Here is a 21769-nt window from a genome sequence, read left to right on the forward strand (position 1 = left end):
TAATTTAAAGCTGTAAGGATTCCTGAATGAAAAAGGGTATTTCACCCCCCACACACATACAAAATGTGTTCTTAAAATATGACCTATTTAAATGTGGGTTGGAATCAGAGGCTTTCTAATATACTGGTTTGCTTTAGTGTTACTGTTGTCCCCTCCTCCAACCTCCAACTTCGTGTAAGACCTGGGTCTTACCCCACAGCATGATCACCAACAGGAATATTTTTCATAAATATAACTGCAAAGGTTGGAAAGAGAATATTGTATCACTATGGTTTTGAGTATCCCTCTGGAATGAGCCACCATGGTTTATTCTGAGAAATCTCTCACTCTTTGTATAATGAGTCTGTCATATGAATTTCTTTGATTAATTGACGCTGCTGTGCACAGACAGATCAATCTGTCTTCTTTTATTAGCAATGAGATTTTTAAAATCCACACATTAAATTGATAGATTTGATAACATCTTAATATTAGTTTTAACTGCTTACATATTTAATTTTAACAATTAAGCTACATATGATCATCCAGAAATTGATATTTTCCTTTGTGAAGTCTTTCCCCAGTCACATTTATTTATTTTTTAAACCATGGATATTAATAGCCTATTTAAAATAACTCTTTACTGGAAAACAATCCAAGAAAAGGACTTCTTGGAAGTTCTTCACAAAACATTATTTTCAATTCTTTCGACCAGAGATATTTCTAACAGTACAGAATATTTTTAATAGTTTTACTGTGGTATAACTGACATATAATAAATTGCACATATTAAAATACACAATGTGATAAGTTTTGATACATATGCATCTGCGTAACCATGACCATAATCATTATAGTAAGTGTATCTATTAACTCCAAAATTGTCTCGTAACCCTTCAAATTCCTCCACTCCACACCCTCCAAGCCTCCTGTCCCTATTCCTCAGGCAATCCCTGAAACACTTTGTCACTAATTATTAGTTTGCATTTTCTAGTACTTCCTAAAATGGGAGAGAAGTTTACCGCAATATGGGAATACTACCTTATGGGTTCTATTTTGTCCCGCTTCTTTCAATTAGCATAATTACTTTGAGATTCATCCATATTATGGCATGTTCCTATAGTTCTTTCTTTTTTTATTGCTGAATACTATTTCCTTATATGGATGTCATATATGTTTATCCATTCACCATTAAGACATTTGCATTGTTTCTATTTTTCTTATTATAAAGTTGCCATGAACACTTAAGTACAGTATTTTGTGTAAACATAGGTTTTTGTTTCTCCAAGAGTGGAATGGCTTGATCCTAAGATTGGTTTGCATTTATCTTAAAAGGCTGCCAAACTGTTTTTCCAAGTGTTGTACCCATTTTACATTTCTACTGGCAGTGAATGAGATTCTAGTTCTTCCGTACTCTTTGCAGAATACTTGGTATATTGAGGCTTTTAAAATTTAGACATTGTGTGTGTGTGGGGGGGGTTAATTTCTATTTCCCTAATAACTAATGATGGAGAGCATTTTTTGCATGGGCTTTATTTATCTTCTTTGATAAAGGATATGTTCAAAGCTTTTGCCCATTTTTGAAATGTTTTTCTTATTATTGAATGTTCTTTATATATTTTGGATACAAGTTCTTTATCAGATACATGATTTCCAAACAACATTTACTGAGCCAATAAATGGCCTTTTCATTCTCCAGTAGTGTCTTTCCAAAAGCAGAAGTATTATGAAATCCAATTAACCAATTTATTCATGGGTCATACTTTTGGTGTCTTATCTAAGAAATCTTTGCCTAACCCCAGGTCACAGATCACCTTAAGTTTTCTTCTACAAGTTTTACAGTTTTAGGCTTTATATTTAGGTCTAGAATCTTTTTTTTAAACATGGTATAAAGGTCAGGGTAAATTTTTTTTTTTTTTAATTTAAAGGTTTGAGAGAGAGAGCATAAGCGAGCACAAGTGGGATGTGGGGGCAGAGGGTAAAAGGAGACCCAGACTCCCCACTGAACAGGGAACCCAAAGCAGGGCTTGATCATGTCCTGAGCTGAAGCAGACATTTAACTGACTGAGCCACCAAAGCACCCAGTATTAGGGTAATTTTAAATCTCGTTTCATGTAGGGGTTTTGTTTTGTTTTGTTTTGTTTTTTTGTTTTGTTTTGTTTTGTCTCTCTGCCACTGATTCCTAATTTTGTTGGATTTTAGTCAGAAAACATACATGGTCATATATAAATTTTAGGGGTATTTTAAAAGAACATAACTTTTCTATTTGAGTGTAAAATTCTGTAATGATCAACTAGATCCAGTTTGTTAATTGGCTACTTAAATCCTTTATATAATTTTATCTATTTGATCTACTGTCTTATAAAGAATTATGGATAAATTCTTCTGATTGTGGATCTTTGTTGGCTTTTTCTTACATTTTTCTATTTTAATTTTGTAGAGTTCAGAATTATGTAGATAAATATATAAAGTTTCCTGATTACTCAGTTATCCTAATAGATCAACATGGAAAACTCTCTATTCTTAATGTTCTTTGTTTTGAATTTTGTCTCCCAGTACGTTCTTTTCAGTGGTTTTCAAGGATTTCATTTCTATCCCTTTATTTCTGCCTTGCTGTGTTTTATTGTTGCAGAAGTATCTCTTAGAACCGATATAGTTGAATAGGTTTATAATCAGTTTTTATATCACTCATTTAAAAGGGGAATTTAATCTACTTGCATTTATTTTGATTACTGATGTATAGATGTTTTCTAGGTCTCATGACTATTAATTTTGCTATTTTTCCATTTTTGCATTTTGTTGAATGTATCAAATATCCTTAGCTTTCTATCTTTATAGTGTATTTTCTTAAATTTTATTTCTTAAAGAAAAATTCTCTTTGGGCACCTTGGTGTCTCAGTTTGTTAAGCAACTGCCTTCGGCTCAGGTCATGGTCCTAGAGTCCCGGGATAGAGTCCCGCATCAGGCTCCCAGCTCCATGGGGAGTCTGCTTTTCCCTCTGACCTTCTCGCCTCTCATGCTCTCTCTTACTGTCTCTCTCACAAGTTTAAAAAAAAAAAAAAAAAAATCTCATGGGGCACCTAGTGGCTCAGTCAGTTAAGTGTCTGACTTAAGCTTAGGTCATGATCTCAGGGTCCTGGGATCTAGCTCCATGTTGGGCTCCCTGCTCAGCAGGAAATCTGCTTTTCCCTTTCCGTATAACCCTCCGTGCACTCACTCTCTCTCACTTTCAAATAAAATCTTAAAAAAAAAATTCTTATGAACAAAGTTCACACGAGAAAAAAAAATTCTACTTGATCCCAATGAACTCACTCCATTCCCTAAGATAATTATTTTTTCTATTAGCTGAATGTGTAAGTTTTCAGATTTTTAAAAAATTCTTTCATGGAGAGATCATCCTACTTTCACTGTTTTAGTATTTGCCCTTAATTTTTATTTTTTTAAAATTCTTTTTTAGGATTTTATTTATTTATTTGACAGAGATCACAAGTAGGCAGAGAGGCAGGCCGAGAGAGAGCGGGAAGGAGGCTCCCTGTCTGGTGGAGAGCCTGATGCGGGGCTCCATCCCAGGACCCTGAAACCATGACCTGAGCTGAAGGCAGAGGCTTTAACCCACTGAGCCACCCAGGTGCCCCTACCCTTAATTTTTAAAGATACATATTTAAATTTCAATCTTTCTTTTCATTATAATCTACAATCTAAAGAAAATAGACTTTGATTCTCTCTACCTGACATCTCTCATGCTAAAATCAGAAATAACTCACTTGTGTGTTCCTGTGGTTAGAATTAATAATTTCTTTTTCTTCACAATATGCCTAGATTTACGACTTTTCTTGGCCTCAGAAGACCCATTAAATTTGAATAGTCTTTTTGAGGTTTTTCTATTTTCTTTGGTTACTTTAATCTCTACAGTTTCTCTTTACTCTCCCTTTCCACCTCTTCGAGGAATGTTAGAAGTTCTATGAACTATTCCTTTGGTCTTCTCAAATTTCTCTCATACTTTCAGAGCTGTCCTTTAGCAGGGTATTCTGAGGAAATCCCCTAGTTCAGTCCTTGGTTTTATTAATTTACATCTGAGATGTGTCAACAGATATGTCACTTTAAATTTTCATTTCCCTAGTTCCATTAGATTACTTTTCATGAATACAAAACCCATGTCTCTGAATGTCTTCTTCTGATCACTCTATTACCTCTAGGTCCTTAGATACTTTTTCTTTTGATGGGGTAAGCTTTGTTTGATGCTGCTGATTTCCCTCATATTGTGGTATGCTGTGATTATATACTTATCTTTTGCTTGAGAATCTATGTCTGCCAGCTCTTCTGTTTACCATTGCCTACTTCCAGTGATTAATAGGGACAGACAAGTGGCTTCTCTCCCGTATGTGTGGGCTTCCTAACCCACCTGGCAGTCAGTATATTACTAGGACACTGCCTTGGCCTGAATCTAGAACACACTTCCAAGATTTAGTTTGTGGGTAAACACAGCTGTTATCCACTACTTAACACAAGGGGAGAAGAAAAATAAAAGAAAGGCATGGCTCCAGATGTAAAGCCCCAATTAATAACTCTGATAAACTCTCTGATTAATAATCCTGATATATTTTCCTTCTACTTCATGTTTCCATGGCCTATATCTCAGTCTTTGTCATATTTCCTTTCTTCATTGTAGATTAAATCTGTATTATAGATTTAACTTAAAAGCGTTGTCTGATTTTTGTCATTTTGTGAGATATTGGCAAAGAAGGGGAATACACATTTAAAAAACCAACCTTCAATTTTCAGTCATAAGTATTATGTATTAGTGTATGTATTAAGAAGTGAACTTTATATGATAAATTCTTTACATTACTTCTCACAATGATGCCATAAAATATCAGTGAATTTCAAGTTTAAAATTTTCAAGCATTTTCAGTACAGAGCTTTTGGTAATACTTTGGACCTTAAGAAATTAAAACTAACACATTTACAATGCCTCAAAACAAATTTAACCAGTTCTATTTCGTTCAGTTCTAGGATAGGTCAGAGCAGCTACAAATATATTACCTCTTGAACAATTGTCAAGCTGTCATTCTAACTATAGAAATCTAGTAAAGCTGTTTAATCTTTTCTATGAACTTTCATAATCTTTATGGCCAATATTACTCATCTATCAAAATAACCAAAGAAATGGGCTCATGACTGTATGCATGCACATGTGGGAATTATATGTTTAGGGGATGGCACCCAGTATCTATTAAGTATTCACTGAAATGAATTTAATACAAAACACCATTGTGCTTCTGAAGGGTTTAGCCTTACTCTAGTATCTTATAGCATAACTTGGCAAATCTCTCTCCAGCCTGGAACTGCAGGAATGTTTTATATCACAACATGATAAACTCTTAAGATTACAGTGTGTTTTTTCAATTATTTCTAACTTTATGGACTGGTATGTTAAACACTGTTAATAGGATTGAGTACAGGATGCAATTAAGATCATACTGAAAGGAGAAAGAGATATTACAGAGGAAAAGAATCTAGAAAAAAAAAAACAGATGAGACAAGTCAAGGAGTTGACAGTAGATATGGTTTATGGATGAAACGAAATTAGACCAAACCCACTGCCACTTCCATGACTTTTGTCCCAGATTGTTCCTAAACTGTCTTATCCTGTGCGAGGTTTCCTTTGTCCTTTCTAGATGATCCTAACAGCATCTCACACTCAATCCTATTATAGTATTTCCCACACCAGACTGTAATGCCAGCACAGTGACAAGTGACTATTAGTTCATATTAGTAAATACCAACAATTTAATATTAGTTGGTATGTATAGCTGTTTCACACAAACACAAAAAGAAAACAGATTTACTGAAATGTCTACTTTACCAAAAAAAAAAAAAAAACACCGAAGTCCAGGTTAAATGAAAATAGAAAAATAAAGCATTATAATCATGCACAGTTGTTAAAGATGGGCTCTATGGTTCTTTGGGGCCACAGTGAAGTAGATACTATGGGTTTCAAGATAAAAATAAACTAGTTCTATTGTATCAAACAGGAGAATGGTTATCAGCATCCTCAGCTGCTAGAAAAGCAAGCAGCCCTGGAAAAGTTAAGAGGCTTGCCCAGTGTGCCATGGCTTATTTTGATAGAGAAAAATACTGGTTTCTTGACTTGCAGTATTGTTGCTGCAATACCACGCTGAAACCAAATACACAATGAAAATTCGTTGCTATTATGACAAACCCCTGGGAGAAACAGAACTATCTATTCTCTTCTAAAGGTTAGGAAGCTCAGAACCCAGCATGAACGTTCTGTGAGGAAGTTCGGTAGAGTTGGAAGATATGATATGACCTGACTACCCCAAACAGGAATCAATGGATGAGGGAGCTACACTAGAGGCACATGAAACCCCTCTTTTCAAGGCACATGAAACCCCTCTTTTCAAGGTGGGGGTGGTCAAAAGGCCAGGACACTAGTTTCTTGAACATTGTGTGTGTGTATGTGTGGTATATGTATTACAACTGTGTGTGTGTGTGTGTGTGTGTGTGTGTGTGTGTGTGTGTGTATTTGTATATTGTCTTAGAAGAATGAATTGTTAAGTATTATACAAAACTATGACTGGGAAGTCAAATTTTTAAAAAATTTCCTAGGGCATTTTTCCAGAAGAAAACAAAAATTAAGGTCAGGTCTACATCAGCCAGTAACAGACTTCTGGGCCCCCAGATTCATTTATTTGGCTCGGCTGACTATTTGGCTCAGTTTTCCCTTAGCAAGTGTAAAAAACGCTTGAACACCACCACCCTGGGATTCTGTTCAACCAATTCAGATAGCTGTGGCCTTTCAACTCCCATCCAAGTGACTTGGCTTTATCCCAATATCATTTCCCCTAGTAGAGCCTAAGCCTAAGTGAGAAAGTACACAGCTCAGAGAGCCAGGAGTTAACTGGCTGTTCCCATTCCAGAAAGGTCTGGTTCTTCTCCTAGATAAGGAAACAATACTATATCAAGAAGTTTCTATATTCAATGTATCACACTGGAACCAAACTACAAAAACAGAATTAGTGGAAATACCACTGTCTATCTTAAAGCATCTCTCGAGGAGCTTTAGGCAACTGCAGTTTTCTTTTCCAGCCCCAATCCCTTGGGAAATAAGTAGTGATGATTTATTAAAACTTACATTTTGCAGATAAGAAAACAACAACAAGAAGTTCAAATGCACAGAGGGACAGAGCGCCTTGAGGCCACACTCTACTTGCTGAACCTCATTTCTCCGTTATAATTCTATACATCAAATATGGAATATGTACACTTAACTTGTGTGTGGCTGACTATGATTTAGCAGACAGCATGATTGTAAGGGATACAGTGGACCTGGCCTTCTTCAGGCCCCCACTCTGTAATGTCATGTTCCCTTGCCAGTGTCATGGTTTCTTGCCACCTTAATCCAGAGAATTCCATGTTTGGAGACATCTAAACGAGTTTCTGAATGGCAAGCTGTTCTCTCCTACACCACCAAGCAGTATTTTAACTCCACTTGTCCCTTAAAGCAATGTGGCAATAATGTCTTCCAGCCTACCTATACTGTTTCTAATATTCAACCAATTTATTGGTACAGTCTTCATTCCTCCCTCTGTCTGTTGGACGGTATGACTCTCAGAGGCAGTGACAGTAAATTTCAAGGTATTTAGCTGGATTTTTTTTTCTTAAACAGGAGGTGGTAGTGGGGCTATGGAGGCAATAATCATAGTATATGTAGGAGAGGGAAAACACATCAAGTGAAAGAGCTACTTTTCCTTCTGAATTAAGTTTTAATGTAAGATTCTAAAGGAAGAAAGCTTTATTTTGGTGAAAGACATCAAATGGCCTGGGTATAGAAAGCAGAAATTAAAATGATGAAGGCAGCAGTGCCCCCTGGGTTGCCTGTCAAGAAATTTGCCCTGTACAGTTTCCGGAGAAATTAAGAAATGCAAATAACCTGGACAGATTAACAGCACCCGAAGATAACTAGCAGGATACAAAGAAACAGCACCTTTCACTATGAGGAGGCGGTGTACTCCTTCAGGCAAACAAAGAAACAGGACAGAGTCAACATCTGTTTCATATAACAGCTTGGCTGCTGAAAGAAGCGACCTTTAAAAAAAATGGCTTAGCTGACAATCCTCAGAAATCATTCAATCACTATTGCAGGGGTTGAAGTAAATGGGTAAGGGAACACAACTTGCACTTTTCCACACGACCCTCACCATCTTCTGAAGAAGAAAAGTTGTCTTGTCTTTAGAGAGAAAAAAAAGTGCAAACAAAAATCTTCATGAACTTTCTTTCTGATTGACAACTAGCAGCAAATACTGAAGTATAGAAGACAACTTACTGCTTTTTAGCTTTTGCCTTTCTGAGTGTCAACGGGGAAGACAAGACTGCCAAAGAGTTGACTGGGTGGGGAAACGACTCAGACATAACTCATTAGAATATCAGAGGGAGAAAACAAGTCATTTGACAAAACCAATTGTGGTTCCAGAATCCAGTCAAGGAAAGAAAACGGAATATTATGACGTCTGGATCCTCATCGATTCATGGTAACAAACCAAATGTGTTAAGAAATGAAAATTTCTTCTCTGGGCTCTATCGGTGTGCAAAGGCCATTTCAAAAGCAAGAGAAAACTATCTCCGAGTGCATCTGTAGATTTAAGAACTGGAAATTTCGGGACGCCTGGGTGGCTCAGTGGGTTAAAGCCTCTGCCTTCGGCTCAGGTCCTGATTCCAGGGTCCTGGGATCGAGTCCCGCGTCAGCCTCTCTGCTCAGCAGGGAGCCTGCTTCCTCCTCTCTCTCTCCCTGCCTCTCTGCCTCCTTGTGATTTCTGTCTGTCAAATAAATAAATAAATCTTTAAAAAAAAAAAAAAGAACTGGAAATTTCTAAAATGAAAAAATGACTAGAGCTGGAAGGTCACTGCAGTGGGACTGGTGCTTTCAACTCAGCTACATGGCAGATGCTTCATTCACCTTAGTACTGTGGTTACAATACATAAAGCCAAACAGAATGACAGCAATTAGGAGGCTTTATGATAGAAGAGATTTTTCAGGTGGAAACTGAAACCAGAGGGAAAGGTGATAAGGTACATGAGACAAAAACACTTAATATTAACACGTGTGTACTGCCAAAAACTATGCAAGGCTGCTAACCAGAAGACTCCAAGGAGGTCCCTTCCCTGAGACTTCTCAGTTTAAACAGGTTCGGGGCAGGGGGAGATCACCTTTTCCATAAGGAAGCAAGGCATGACCGCAAAGAGAAAAAGCAATCAATATGTGACTTGGGTTATTTCGAGACACCTTGGGGAAAAGGCTTTATTGAAAGGTGTTTTTTGATGGGGTGGGGGATGGAGAAGGGGAAGGGTGTGATTACAACAGAAATCTTCCAAAAATGTTAGCTACGGGTCACGTGATCTCTCAGTAGCTGCCTTAGGTTAATTTAGTCTTCACAATGGTTATATAATGCAGGAATTATTATGGCTACATTTTACAGATAAGGAAGCAGAGACACAGGAAAATGGACTTGCCTAGAATCCTACGGAATGGTTGGGCATCCTCTAATAGGAAGAAGGGAAATTTGCTGAAAGATTCATCCTTCTGTCTGGTCAGGATCCTGCTAGGTGTCTTGTAGGACATCCAGAATAATAAACAGCACAAGACAAACAGAGTAATTAATTAAAACTAAAAAAGGATTTAGATTAGTTTCAACAAAAACTTCCCAAATGAAAGAATTTACAAGAAAAACAAATCCACTGAGCAATACTACAGAATGTCCTTTGAAGAGATCAGAAAAGCCCTGATGGATGGTATTAAAAATCCCTTCAAGTATTGAGGGGATTAACCTAGGAATTCGTTCTAGGCCTGTAAATAGTAGTATTTGGCTTTCCTCAAGGAGAGAAGCACACAAGATCGCCCCTTGTGTCCAACAGCTCGCCTATGCAAGGACTGGGCGTCTACCTGCCACTATAACCACTTCCTAGAACTCAGCCTCGGGATATGATACATACTTAATAAATATCTGTTGAATAAATGAAATAAAAAGAATAAAAATATGAAAATGATGTGTTCGTGCAAGCCTTGAGATAGACTGAAAAGTTGAGGTTCCAAGTGATTCAGAAGCCAGGCTGGAAGAGATCGGAAGGGAAACAGGACTCTAGCAGGGAGGGGAGTCAGAGACCAAAGTGAACAAGAGTCTGACTTGAAAGTCAAAGAGAGAAAATGAATGACAGAGGCAGCGGCAGGTAGCAGTGGAAGCACCTCTCTTGCGCCAGGCATGGAATAAAGTGTTCCACATGGAGAGTAACTGGTTAAGTGCTCAGATGCACACCGACCTCCTCCCAACAGCCTTGATCAAGTCACTCAGTGCCTGGCTGTCCTGTGTCTCATCACCTGTGAGACAGTCATAGCACCTACTCATTAGGCACAAAGCTGCGAAAGTGAAATGAGAACTTCACTGGAGGGAGAGAAATGGGAATAAGCAAAAAGAGAAAAACATTTAGAGTTTCAATTTCATGTAAATATAGGCGTCATCAGTGCAGCCTGGTGGGTGTGAGAGCTCAGTCGAGGACAGCAAGTCATTCTCAAAATAGTGAAAATGGACCCTGAACATATACCATCAGGCTGGGCTGATTAGGTCTATGTCTGTGTCATGTCTTACCTTGACCTCACAATTTCATTTTCCAAAATTTCATTGATTTCAAATGTTTGTTTTCATGAATGTCTCCATAACAAATAATAAAAAAAAATCACAAGTTTCTTCAAGGCAAGGGATATATTTTAGGTATCTTTCATTCTCAGCTCCTAGAATCTTGCTTGATATACAATTGTGCTAGAACAACTGCATGAATGGTAGGAAAAGACCACCTGAGAAAATCTGAGTGAAAATCTTAAGAGTTTTTGAGTTTTGGAAACACTCTCCTAAGATAAAGTTGAGAACACAGAACTATGTATGTATATGCTATGCATACAAGTTTTATATATGCACAGACACAAACATCTATCAGCTGTGTATGTAAACAAACTTTCTTAAGATCTCCCAATAGTGATTTTCATTTAACTCCACTGGTCAATGTTAATTCATTTCATTCCGTTTCTTACTAGATAAGGAATACAAGTTCATGCCTTGTATTTTGAACGAGTGAGATGTTTAACTTAAGGTTTAGAAGCAGGATGATGGGGAACCTTGGAACCAGCTGAAAGGGTTCCTCCTCCTGGCAGGGAGGTGCAGGGGTCATACCAATCTCCTGAATTAACCCTACCATAAACAGACCCATCTGGGCAACCCCTAAGCCAGCGACATCATGGCACTCAGTACTCCTAACTACCGTCTATCATCTTAAATTGCTCCCTTGATTTCAAGATTTTTCCCTGGATCACACAACCTGACTGGACTTCTGAGAAACCCTCTATTGTTACACAAAGGGTTCGTATCTTCACACATTGATCCTAAAACACTCCACTTTTTCCTCTTGAAATTTTCACTCAACCTACCTCCTCTCAAGCAACTGGACTTCAGCTGGTTACAAATCTCCCTAAATGCCACGTACGTGTGTATTATGTTCGGAAGAGTTTCTTACCACGTAAGAGATACCCTGAATCCTAGGAAAGCTACACTCTTCCCATGGGTTAGCCTACTTTCCCTGCCTTCTTAGGTGAGACAGAGCCTAGTGTGCAATCCTCTTCCAGGCAGAGAAAGCCCTCAAAAAGTATTTATTAAATAAAGGACTTCGTGAAGGCACAATCAAGGAATCAACTCCCTCCATAGCTTGCCTTTGAGCATTCAGCACAGGACACACAATGAGATTCTGCTCAGACAAATCACTTTCTCCTTGAAACAGTCTCTTGACGGAAAACAGAACGACTAAAAGCGAAAGGGTAGAATACCACATGCCAAACACATTCTCGTTAGCCTGGAACTCGTGTACCTGTCCCAACCCTGGAAGTTTTAGCTTTTACCTGTATCTCAAACTATCACAGAATAACCATCACAGGAACCAAGATATTACCACCAAACTTTATGGTACCCTCTTTATTATAAAGGCCATTACTGCAATTGTTAGGGCAGAGGTTTTTCAGCAGAATTAAACCTTGTCTGGGATTAGACAGAACGCCTCCGCCCTGTAATTTTTCTTTTATTGTATTGAATTTCAGTGTAACAGTGGCACACAGTCCAGGCTACAAAAATTCCCTGAAGCCTTCACTTCAGTTGTCCAGACACATTCACTACCTGTATCATCTACCATCTATAATAAATGCCTTATCAACTAATCAACAGTTTCTTACACCTGGAGGGGGTTCAACAAAAGTATCTAGCCTAGTAGTAAAATCCTTATGAAGTATCAACCACATTGAAAACCAGTAAAATTCTCAAACCATACATTTCAATTCCATGGACTTTTACAATATATTCTCTGTAATTCTATGGTCACTGAGAAGCAGAGTCACTGGAAACCACAAAGTCGTATTAAAATATTCAACCTAAAAGAGCAGTCTTTTGAAAATTTTAATGCAGAAAAATTATTCCATGACAAGAACACTCATGCTTTAGAATTTTTATAGTCATTTGACAAAATCAAATGCCTTAATGGATAAACCAGAATTTTTCAACCATGGTTGATTTAAATATTAATGCTACGAAAGTCAAAGATAGCTATAAAAAAAGACTGATAGGAGTAAACTTGTCCTAGATATAACTCTCTAAAACACCTAAGAAGATGAGCTAATACATAAGGGGAGATAAAAATAAGGTGGCATCAAACACTATTAAAATGGCATAAAGTTTGTGTTTCAATTGCATCAAGTTAAAAATAGGTCACTTAGAATGAACTTAGAAAAAAGTGGGGGAGGGGAGAGGTCAATATCACAAAGTGATTAAAGAGATGGAAGAGAACTTTCTTCTAAGTCATTAAACTCACCAATATGATCCTGAACTTCACAGCACTTACCATTTTCCTGTGCCATTAGAGAATTTAGTAGGTTCACTGAATTGACTGATTTCTTTGTTAACCTATTTACATGGGTTAAGACCCTGACTGACATAAAACACAACCAAAAAATCCCAGACAGAGAGTGTAATGAAAGACTGAGTGATGTATAGTTTGGGGTACAGCCTATCCAATAAATGTGCTTGACCAGCAAAGAACCCATTGGCAAAGATTTATTATCGGAACAAATACATTCTAAAAAGATCTAATACAACGGTATGAATACAAACTACTCTAAAATACAGTTCTTTGCCCTCCATAATGCATGGCTTATCTTTCTGTTATATGAAAACTCTCTTCCCAACTTCTCGATCAGGAATAAATTTTTTGAACAGATAAAACCAAAGAATATGTAGCATATGAAACAGAACCAACAGCATGGTTCTCTAATTAAAAAGAAAAGAAAAGGCTTATTACTTAGAAGTCTTCAACAAACTTTAAAACATATAAGGAGAAAGACATATCTCTATTACCAAAGGAAAAGGTAAAAACGAATCACCCGCTAGAAGAACAATTTTTAAATTACATGTAACATTAATACCAAATTAGCGCAAATTTAAGCCAGACACAGAAAGGATTTTAAATGTTATACCTCCAAGTTCCTTTACATTCAAGATGGCATTCTGGAATGGCACTGCTTTTATACTAAAACCTAAAATTAAAAAACAAAAACATAAAAAAGGAATTAGCATCTTTTCTTTTAAAAATACATAAAATGCTCAAAGCCTTTTTAAGGCTGATTAAGAGCCACTTTTTATAGCCTGTATTTATGCCAGAAATAATTCAAGATACATTGATAACACATCATCCTCTTCAAATTCTCAAAACACTGTTGTTTGTTACAGCAAAATCTAACTCTTTTTCAAAATACTGCCCTATTCTTTAATATGTTATGTCACCTGTAAATTTTATCAGTTGTAAGAAAGACATCTGGAAGTACAGAGAAACTTCAAAGAAAATATTAGATCTGTGAGGACCTTTGCATCTAATTCCTAAAGTTAATTGTCTCTCACATAGAACTCAGCAACTCTAGAGATTAAGGTACCTAAATTATAACACATTATATTAGAATTACATTGGATTTATGTCAGAATTTTAAGAACATGGTTAATATCATACATATATTTTTCTTAAAAGTTAATCGTAATTGTCTACTTATGCATAATCATTTTATAATATGCACAGTAAATGATTTCTATTAAAATATACTCAGAGTATAGTTTTTTAAAATTACATATTTAGGACTTAACTATTATCATTCAAGTCATGATTGACTTCAACATATCTGGTTCACAGGTTTTAGTATAAAAGCTTAGCAGGTGGAACATACATACTTATATACCAACAAATACACTATTTCTGGAAGAATCCACAAGAAACAAACTAGTGAGGATCCCTGGGACAGATGGGGATGTGGAGGTCTTTAAGTTTCCTTTTATTTCATTTGAATGTTTTTGCTATCTACAAGGACTTTTTAAACTAAAAGCCATAATTTTTAAAAGTTAATTTATTCGGTAATTTCTAACCACTCGTTCTAAGGTATTACACATCAGTATGTGCAATTTGAAGATAATTTCTTAGAAAAGAGATAATGACTTAACAGTATCAGATACAGAACTACTTTAATTTGAAAGAAGTCATAAAACTATGATAGGTGCCTGGAAAGGTAAAAATGATACACGGTTTGCTGTGGATAAGAGCAATTCTTTTGCATGGTTCTGCGTTACTGTATAAAAACAGAAGTCAATATGTATCTTTTTCTATCCTGCCCCATTATTACCACTCTTTTGCTATATGTTGTCCTAGCACTTTAAAATTATATATAGTATCTTCCACTTAAGGCCGTGAATATCACCTAATGGTTAAAAAGGGACTTTGGAGTCAGAACCAGGTTCAAATCAGCTCTGTGACTGTAGGCAACCTACTAGCCTTGGCTTTCATCATCTTTAAAATGGGAATGATAAGAATCTGATAGCTTCTACCTCATGTAGTTATAAAAATGATAAAAAATATATATATATATTTTTTTAGATTTTATTTATTCATTTGACAGAGAGAAATCACAAGTAGATGGAGAGGCAGGCAGAGAGAGAGAGGGAAGCAGGCTCCCTGCTGAGCAGAGAGCCCGACGTGGGGCTCGATCCCAGGACCCTGGGATCACGACCCGAGCCGAAGGCAGCGGCTTAACCCACTGAGCCACCCAGGCGCCCCAAAAAATATATATATATTATGTTTATCACAGTGCCTGACACAAATAAGCATACAATATGTGATTGTTAGCATTCTCTATCCACTGGTTGTGTATTGATGATTTCATCATTAGCTATGCATGTCTCCTGCCTGCCTCAATAGTATATAGTACATAGATACACATATAGATACATATATGTATCTATATAGGGTATATAGTATATATTTCTCTTAAGAGAAATCCTGGGGGCTTATTTACTAATCTACTTAACTAGAGCTACAGATATTACCACTGAATGAAAAGTACCATTATTAGAGTGGCGAAAGTGTGAAGAGTCGAAATTTCTGGTCTAGGATGTGAATGTTCACTGGGCCCTCTATGGCTCATCCCAAACACAGCCCTCCCATGTGGGTTGTATGCAGACTGACACAGTTGCCACAACGTTACAGTTAATGGTGTGTGCGGTCACTGAATCTTAGTAAAACAGCAGAAGCAATGAGGAGGCAGTCCCGTGTGGGTGAAGCACTGGCATGTACGCGGGCCTGCAGAAAAGCCTCTCCAGGTGTCTGGCCTCTGGGAGATTAAGGAAAGTCAGTGCCAATCACAATGTTCCTGCTGGCACCGAAATCTGCCTGCAGGAGACGTGGATGTCTAGAATGTATCTACCTACCTCACAGGGGTATCATGTGAATTAAAAGGCAATGATTGTGAAATTCTGAAAACGAAAAGCTCTACGCAAATGCTCAGTAGTCTATCAGTGGCTATGTTCAGGATAACTCAAGTATGGATTTTCCAGAGAGATGAGACAGGCCCCAATTTTGAAAAAGACACAGTTATGGAGCACACCAGCAATATTTAATTTGCTGTGAATCTTAAAAGCTGACAATATGCAGGTGCCCAAGGAAAGGAACAGCCTTTCAAAAATTGCTGCACCCATATGCAAAACACGTCTTTCGAAATTTATAATCCAACAAGCAGATTATATCATTGTTACCCTCTTTAATCCTCAGAGATATAATAAATTGACTGCAAAAATGTCCTCAAATGTTCACGCTAAGCAAAGTAACCTAGCAATGTTATTTATGGGCATATAAATGTTTCTGCAGAATACGCATGTTTTCTCTCCAAATAGAACATGTGTGGCTAGATTTATACTGCAAACGTATATACAGTCTTCCATTTTGCTGTCTTCGTATTTTTACAGTATAGCTGTGGTAATGAATGTTCAGAGGACAAAGCCTACATAATCAGTCCAGAAAATAAGAAAAGATGTACTACACATGGAAGAGAAACAATTTAAAAAAAATTTTTTTTCTTAGTTATTCTAAATGTTTGCAAGGATTAAGATTTAAAATTTAAAGCCACACTTTCAGTTCACCAAAAGGGTAACCAAGAAGAATGACTATCAGATCAACCCTATTTATTCTTTTACATTGGGTTGGATGAAGTCAAAGGGTAGGGGGAATATTAATATTTAGTAGAGATATAAAGGTCAAACCATCAAAATACTTTGAGGAATAAAAATCACCAGGAGAGCATGAGCTCCAAAGAAAGAAAACCTGGGTTCCAATTCTGGCTCTACCATTATCAACTAAACAAGTTACTTAACCCCTCTATGCCTCAGTTTCCTCATCTGTAAATGAGAACAGATGGTACCCAGTGCTATCAAGCGTTTAGTAAATAAAACTACGATTTCAAAATATGAACAGTCCCCAATTGACTACTAGAGGCTTTAAATTTCTCCCAGTCAAGATCACAGGTGGTCTCAAGGTCTGTTACATCACAAAAGCAGTGGTAAAAATTAAACATACAGAACTGGAAACATCTGAGGACTATTATAAACTACACATCTGGTGCCTTCCAGAGCATTTCCATTCCCTCTTTCCTCTCTCCTAATTCCAGTCAACAAAGCTTGTTGATTCCATCTACAAAACAGTTCTCAAATAGGTCCACTTCTCTCCATAACCTTGACCAAGCTGCCACCACCATCTGGACACCTTTAAGAGCCTCCTAACTCAATGGTTTGCATCTACCGTTGGCCTTCTCAGTCACCTCGACACATCAGCAGAAGTGATCACCTTGAAATTCACATCTGTTCATATCACTCCCCCCAGCTAAAACCTTCAGGTAGCATCTCACTACTCAGGCTATAGTTCAAAACACCTACTGAGGCTCGACCTGTCTGGTTCTTCTTTCCTTTTCCAGGTTTGTTTGGATCATTTCCCCTCATTTTCATCTTTGGTTCCTAAAACAAGCTACGTCCTTTCTAGCTCAGGGCCTCTGTGCGTTCTGTTCCATTAGTACCCTTTGCCCCTCTGGCAAACTCTTCATCCTTCAGCTGTGGTTTTAACTTCACTTCATCAGGCAAGCCTTCCACGGTGTTCTTGAAATAGGCTGATTTGGCAGCATCCATGTTCTTTCAGTATTCAGTACTTCTATGTAATTTTCTATGTAATTATCTATCAGTTTCTTTGTTTTAGGCCTGTTCCTCAGTTAGAGGCACATTAACATGATCTCAGTATTTCTTTAAAGATCTTTGCTAAGGGTTTTTATTTATTTCCTGATTTAACTGTCAGAACAATCCTAACACCAGTACTACTATTGAGGAGGAAAGTGAGCCAGAAGGCCTAGGTGCCCTGCCAAGACTACTAAGTACTATCTTCAAAACTTCACCCCAGGCCTTGTCACCAAAGCTCTACACCTCCTCTGGATACCAACAGCCTGACTGACTCACAGGTCTCTGTCCAATTTTGAACTAAATACTGGTGAAACTGATGGTCAAAATACAACCCTCTATTCTGCCTTGTTATAAATAAAGCAATAGGAAGAACCAAAGTTAAGTGTTCTTGGGGCCACACTACAATGCCTTATTAATGGAAAATAATAAAAATAGCTTGAGTTCAGAAAGTACTTTTTCATCAGCATTAACAAAACCAGGAACTTAGGAGGGGAGAGAAAAGGTCCAACTTGGCCGTGACACTAGGCTTGATCACTCTTCCTTGTCCGCAAAGCAGGCAAGCTCTGATACTCGGCAAAGGTGGTCACTGTGCTGATGTCCTTGAAGTCCTAGCCACAGCTCTCAGATTCACCAGCCCCATTTTTCCTTGACCTTGAATCCCTTCCATCTGCAAAATGAGTGGACTAGATAAGCTCCTTGAGGTTTCCTCTAGCATTAGTATTCCATTATTTATATTAAACAAGAAAGAGGAAATAACAGTTACAACGGAGTCAATCATCAATGGCCTCTAGTATTTGGCTGAAAGCCTTGTGGGCAGGTCTCCCCAGACCCCACTCAAACAAGTTGATGGCTGAAGCCTAAGTTACGCAGTCATTTTTTCCTGGCCTCTCTAAGCTACATTAGTAAGACTGAAACCTCCCCTAAGATTTAACCCCACAAATTTTAATAAATATATGACTTAGTAATTCTTTGGGGAAATAATTGTTTGCATAGACTTTCAGTTTTTGTCTTTTAGTCCTTAAATGCAGAAAAACCTGTGATACGAGGGAGATGGATGGGACTTTTTTTTTATGCAGGGAAAGCATTCCCGGAATTGTAACAAAATTAGTTTGGGGAGTGAGGCTGGTCTATTTTTACTCATTGTGTGGAACACATGAGTATCTTATTTGGATCTACAGCCCAACTACCCCCCCAACCCGCCAACACACAGGTCTGCACACTTGCACATGGACACTTAGTGTGTACTTCTGAAATTCTTGGATCACTTTAACAACTGCTAAAGGCAAAGGCATTCCACAGATCTGGTGGCTTTGACCTAGACCAGGGCATGATTTACACCATGGTAATTTTGTGACATTTGGACAATTCTTCCAATATAGTGAGATTCTTCTAAATGTGATTTCGGTCTCTTAAAAACAAATTTAATCCACTGGCATTGATTAAACAATCCTTTAGCAGATAAGAAAATTGGATTTTCTAACTTGTTTCTCTTGGTGACTTAACACATATGCAGCAAATACTTAAGTTTCTAAAAATACTTCATTCAATTTTTCATGGACGTTTTCCACATTTCTGTCAAATTTTCGTGATCTTTTTCTATTTTAACTACCACTCGACTGTTTACAAGTGAAGTAGTAAGTATCAGTAGAAGAGATCTTCAACCTTTTTCAATTCCAGGTGCTAAGCTTTCTCCAGGTTACACCGCTGTATTATCTCAAGCCTTTAAACTCTATTCCTCCAGTTCAGAGTCTCTTTGTAATCAACAGGTTAACAACCCTTTTATCAACAAATTCCTCATGCATCTCCAGTCAAGGAATTCACTCAGGACAGAGATCACTTTTGTTTCTCGACCAAGGTGCAAGCTTTCCAATCGCTCTCTGGAGGGTTTCTTGGCCCTTTAAGTTTTGACAACTTAAGTACCTTCTAAAAATTATGTCAAAGGTAAAAGATCTTGAAGTTAACCATCCATTAAAGTTTGGACTCCCTTTGCTTCTGAAGAAAGAGAAGACATTTCTGTCTTGCTAAAATTGGATGGACATAATCTTTCTTGTTATGCTTTTATTTTAAGAAACAAATTCTCAAAGGTAGATTCTCTTTTCAGCCATTCCCAACTCTTCCAAAAAATATTTTACTTTTAATTGGCTTGCTATCAAAGCATTATAGAGAAACAATTTAAAATAACAAAATTTCACATATAATTCAGCCATATCAGAGCACAGCTATTTTTACATGTTCTTTTCTTGCTTTTCATTCAAAGGCACAGTTCAATTTTAAAACAAACATAATTTTTTTTTTCAACAGAAGACTTTTTCTCTAATCTATAATCTTTTCAGTGGAGGTACTACAATTTAATTAATAAACTCCCTTGCTATAGGAAGTTTAGAGTTTTAGTTCTACAAGTGTTATAAAGAATCACTTTGTGAGTATGGTTTCTTTGATATTACATACTTAAATTCTCAGTGGCATAATTGCTAGGTGGAAAGATGTTAATCTTTTGGCAACCTTTGATTTATATGAATAATTGCTTTTCAAGAAAAAGGACAATCCCAATCCCAATCCCACCACTCATGCATACTACCACAATCTTACCAAGCGCTGGGTCTCATCAGAAAGAAAAACCAATACTGGTAGATTCGAGTTTAAAATTAACATGTTTCTGGTTTATTCTCTAGTCAAATTGAATTTCTGGCCAAGTGGAACCTTTCCCACTTACTTCTTTGCCATTAATTCTTTTTATGAAATTATCTTTTAATTCATTTATCGATTGCCTTCTAGGTACTATTTGTAAATACAATTTAATTCCCCAAGTGGGCCAGCCATAAACTCTAATACTTGTTACAAATATTTCTCAACAGCATTGTTTCCTTTTTTTTTTTTTTCCTTATAAACATTGTCTTGTTTATAAACATTTAGAGTTGCTGGAAAACGGAGTTGGTGCCCTTGGTCTCTTCTTCGTGCGTCATCCCCCTCAGCCTCCTGCAGCTGTTCTTCCATCTTCCACATTAAATGTTCACATGCACAGGGGCTTTCTCACTTCATTTTTTCCTCTAGTTATCTTCTCCTACTGTTAGGCTCTGTCATTTATCTTAGGACCTTCCTTCCACCTCCTCTGTTCTTCAATTACACACACACACACACACACACACACACACACACACACACACACACACCCTCTGATCTAAACAAACACACAGAGACCCAGGAAGTAGGTCTGAACACACCAGTTATGCTTATCTGGAACTCCAGGGGGGACTGGTTTTTTCGGGTCCACTGAACTTACAATCAGCCTGTTGGGCTCTTCTCTGCTGCCTTTCTTCCCCCCCTTCCTTTGTCATCACTAATTATTTTCTCCAACCTCTTACCCACCTTCATTAGCTATAGTGAACACACCAGACTCAACCCATAAGCATCTACCCCTTCCCTCCTCTACCCTTCCTCAGGCCTCTCTTTCCCAAGCCAGCCCTTCCTCTATCATGATGGAGCCCCTTCACTTAGTCATGTGGAACCTCAGCTTTGTTAAGAAAGTCTTCTCTAGGCACCAACATTTTCTTGTACTTTTCCATTCTCCTTAAGCTAGCCAACAGAACTTTTCCTTTCCCTAACAGCGCCAACCAGGACAAGCATGTGTTCCTTATAATGCTTTTGGACCATGTTACCATAGCCTTAATAATTTCCCACCTGAGGTTGTGGCATCTGCTTACACACGGACCTCTGCATTTCCATTTATCAATTTTCAGAGAGTCCGGTAATCAAGCTTAATGAATTCAATTCTTGGCTGACGTTTGTCCATCACACTCTTCCTGCTTCTATTCTTAGAAATGCTCTCCACATTAATGATCAAGGTATCCTCCAAATCTTCAGATCTCCAAGATTACCAGGTCTAATTCACATCTGAGAATTAGAGAATTCTGAGAACACATTTTAAAAAATTTAAAAAAACCTTACTGGTCTTAGAAGTTTTCCCACCTCTTCAATTTTCTGGGAGGTATTATGTAGCATTGGCATTATTTTTTCATTAAAATTTAATAGAATTTACCAGTGCAGCTGACTAGATTTCAAGTTTTCTTTTTAACTATGACTTCATTTCCATTAAACACAGATCTGAGTTTTCTATATCTTCTTAAATGAGCTTTGATGGTTTCTCTTTCAAGGAA

General features: G+C 37.4%; 1 protein-coding gene across 2 annotated transcripts in view; it reads right to left on the reverse strand.

Moving 5' to 3' along the window:
* ARL15 (ADP ribosylation factor like GTPase 15) overlaps nucleotides 1-21769 on the reverse strand; it is a 396543-nt gene that overhangs the window by 228796 nt on the left and 145978 nt on the right. For both annotated transcript variants that reach the window (XM_059417115.1, XM_059417114.1), the window contains exon 3: nucleotides 13559-13618. In XM_059417115.1, the coding sequence (XP_059273098.1) occupies nucleotides 13559-13618 (60 nt within the window). The remainder of the gene's footprint in view (nucleotides 1-13558; nucleotides 13619-21769) is intronic.

The sequence above is a fragment of the Mustela nigripes genome, chromosome 12 (genome assembly GCF_022355385.1).
Source record: "Mustela nigripes isolate SB6536 chromosome 12, MUSNIG.SB6536, whole genome shotgun sequence".
In the NCBI taxonomy this organism is placed as follows: domain Eukaryota; kingdom Metazoa; phylum Chordata; class Mammalia; order Carnivora; family Mustelidae; genus Mustela; species Mustela nigripes.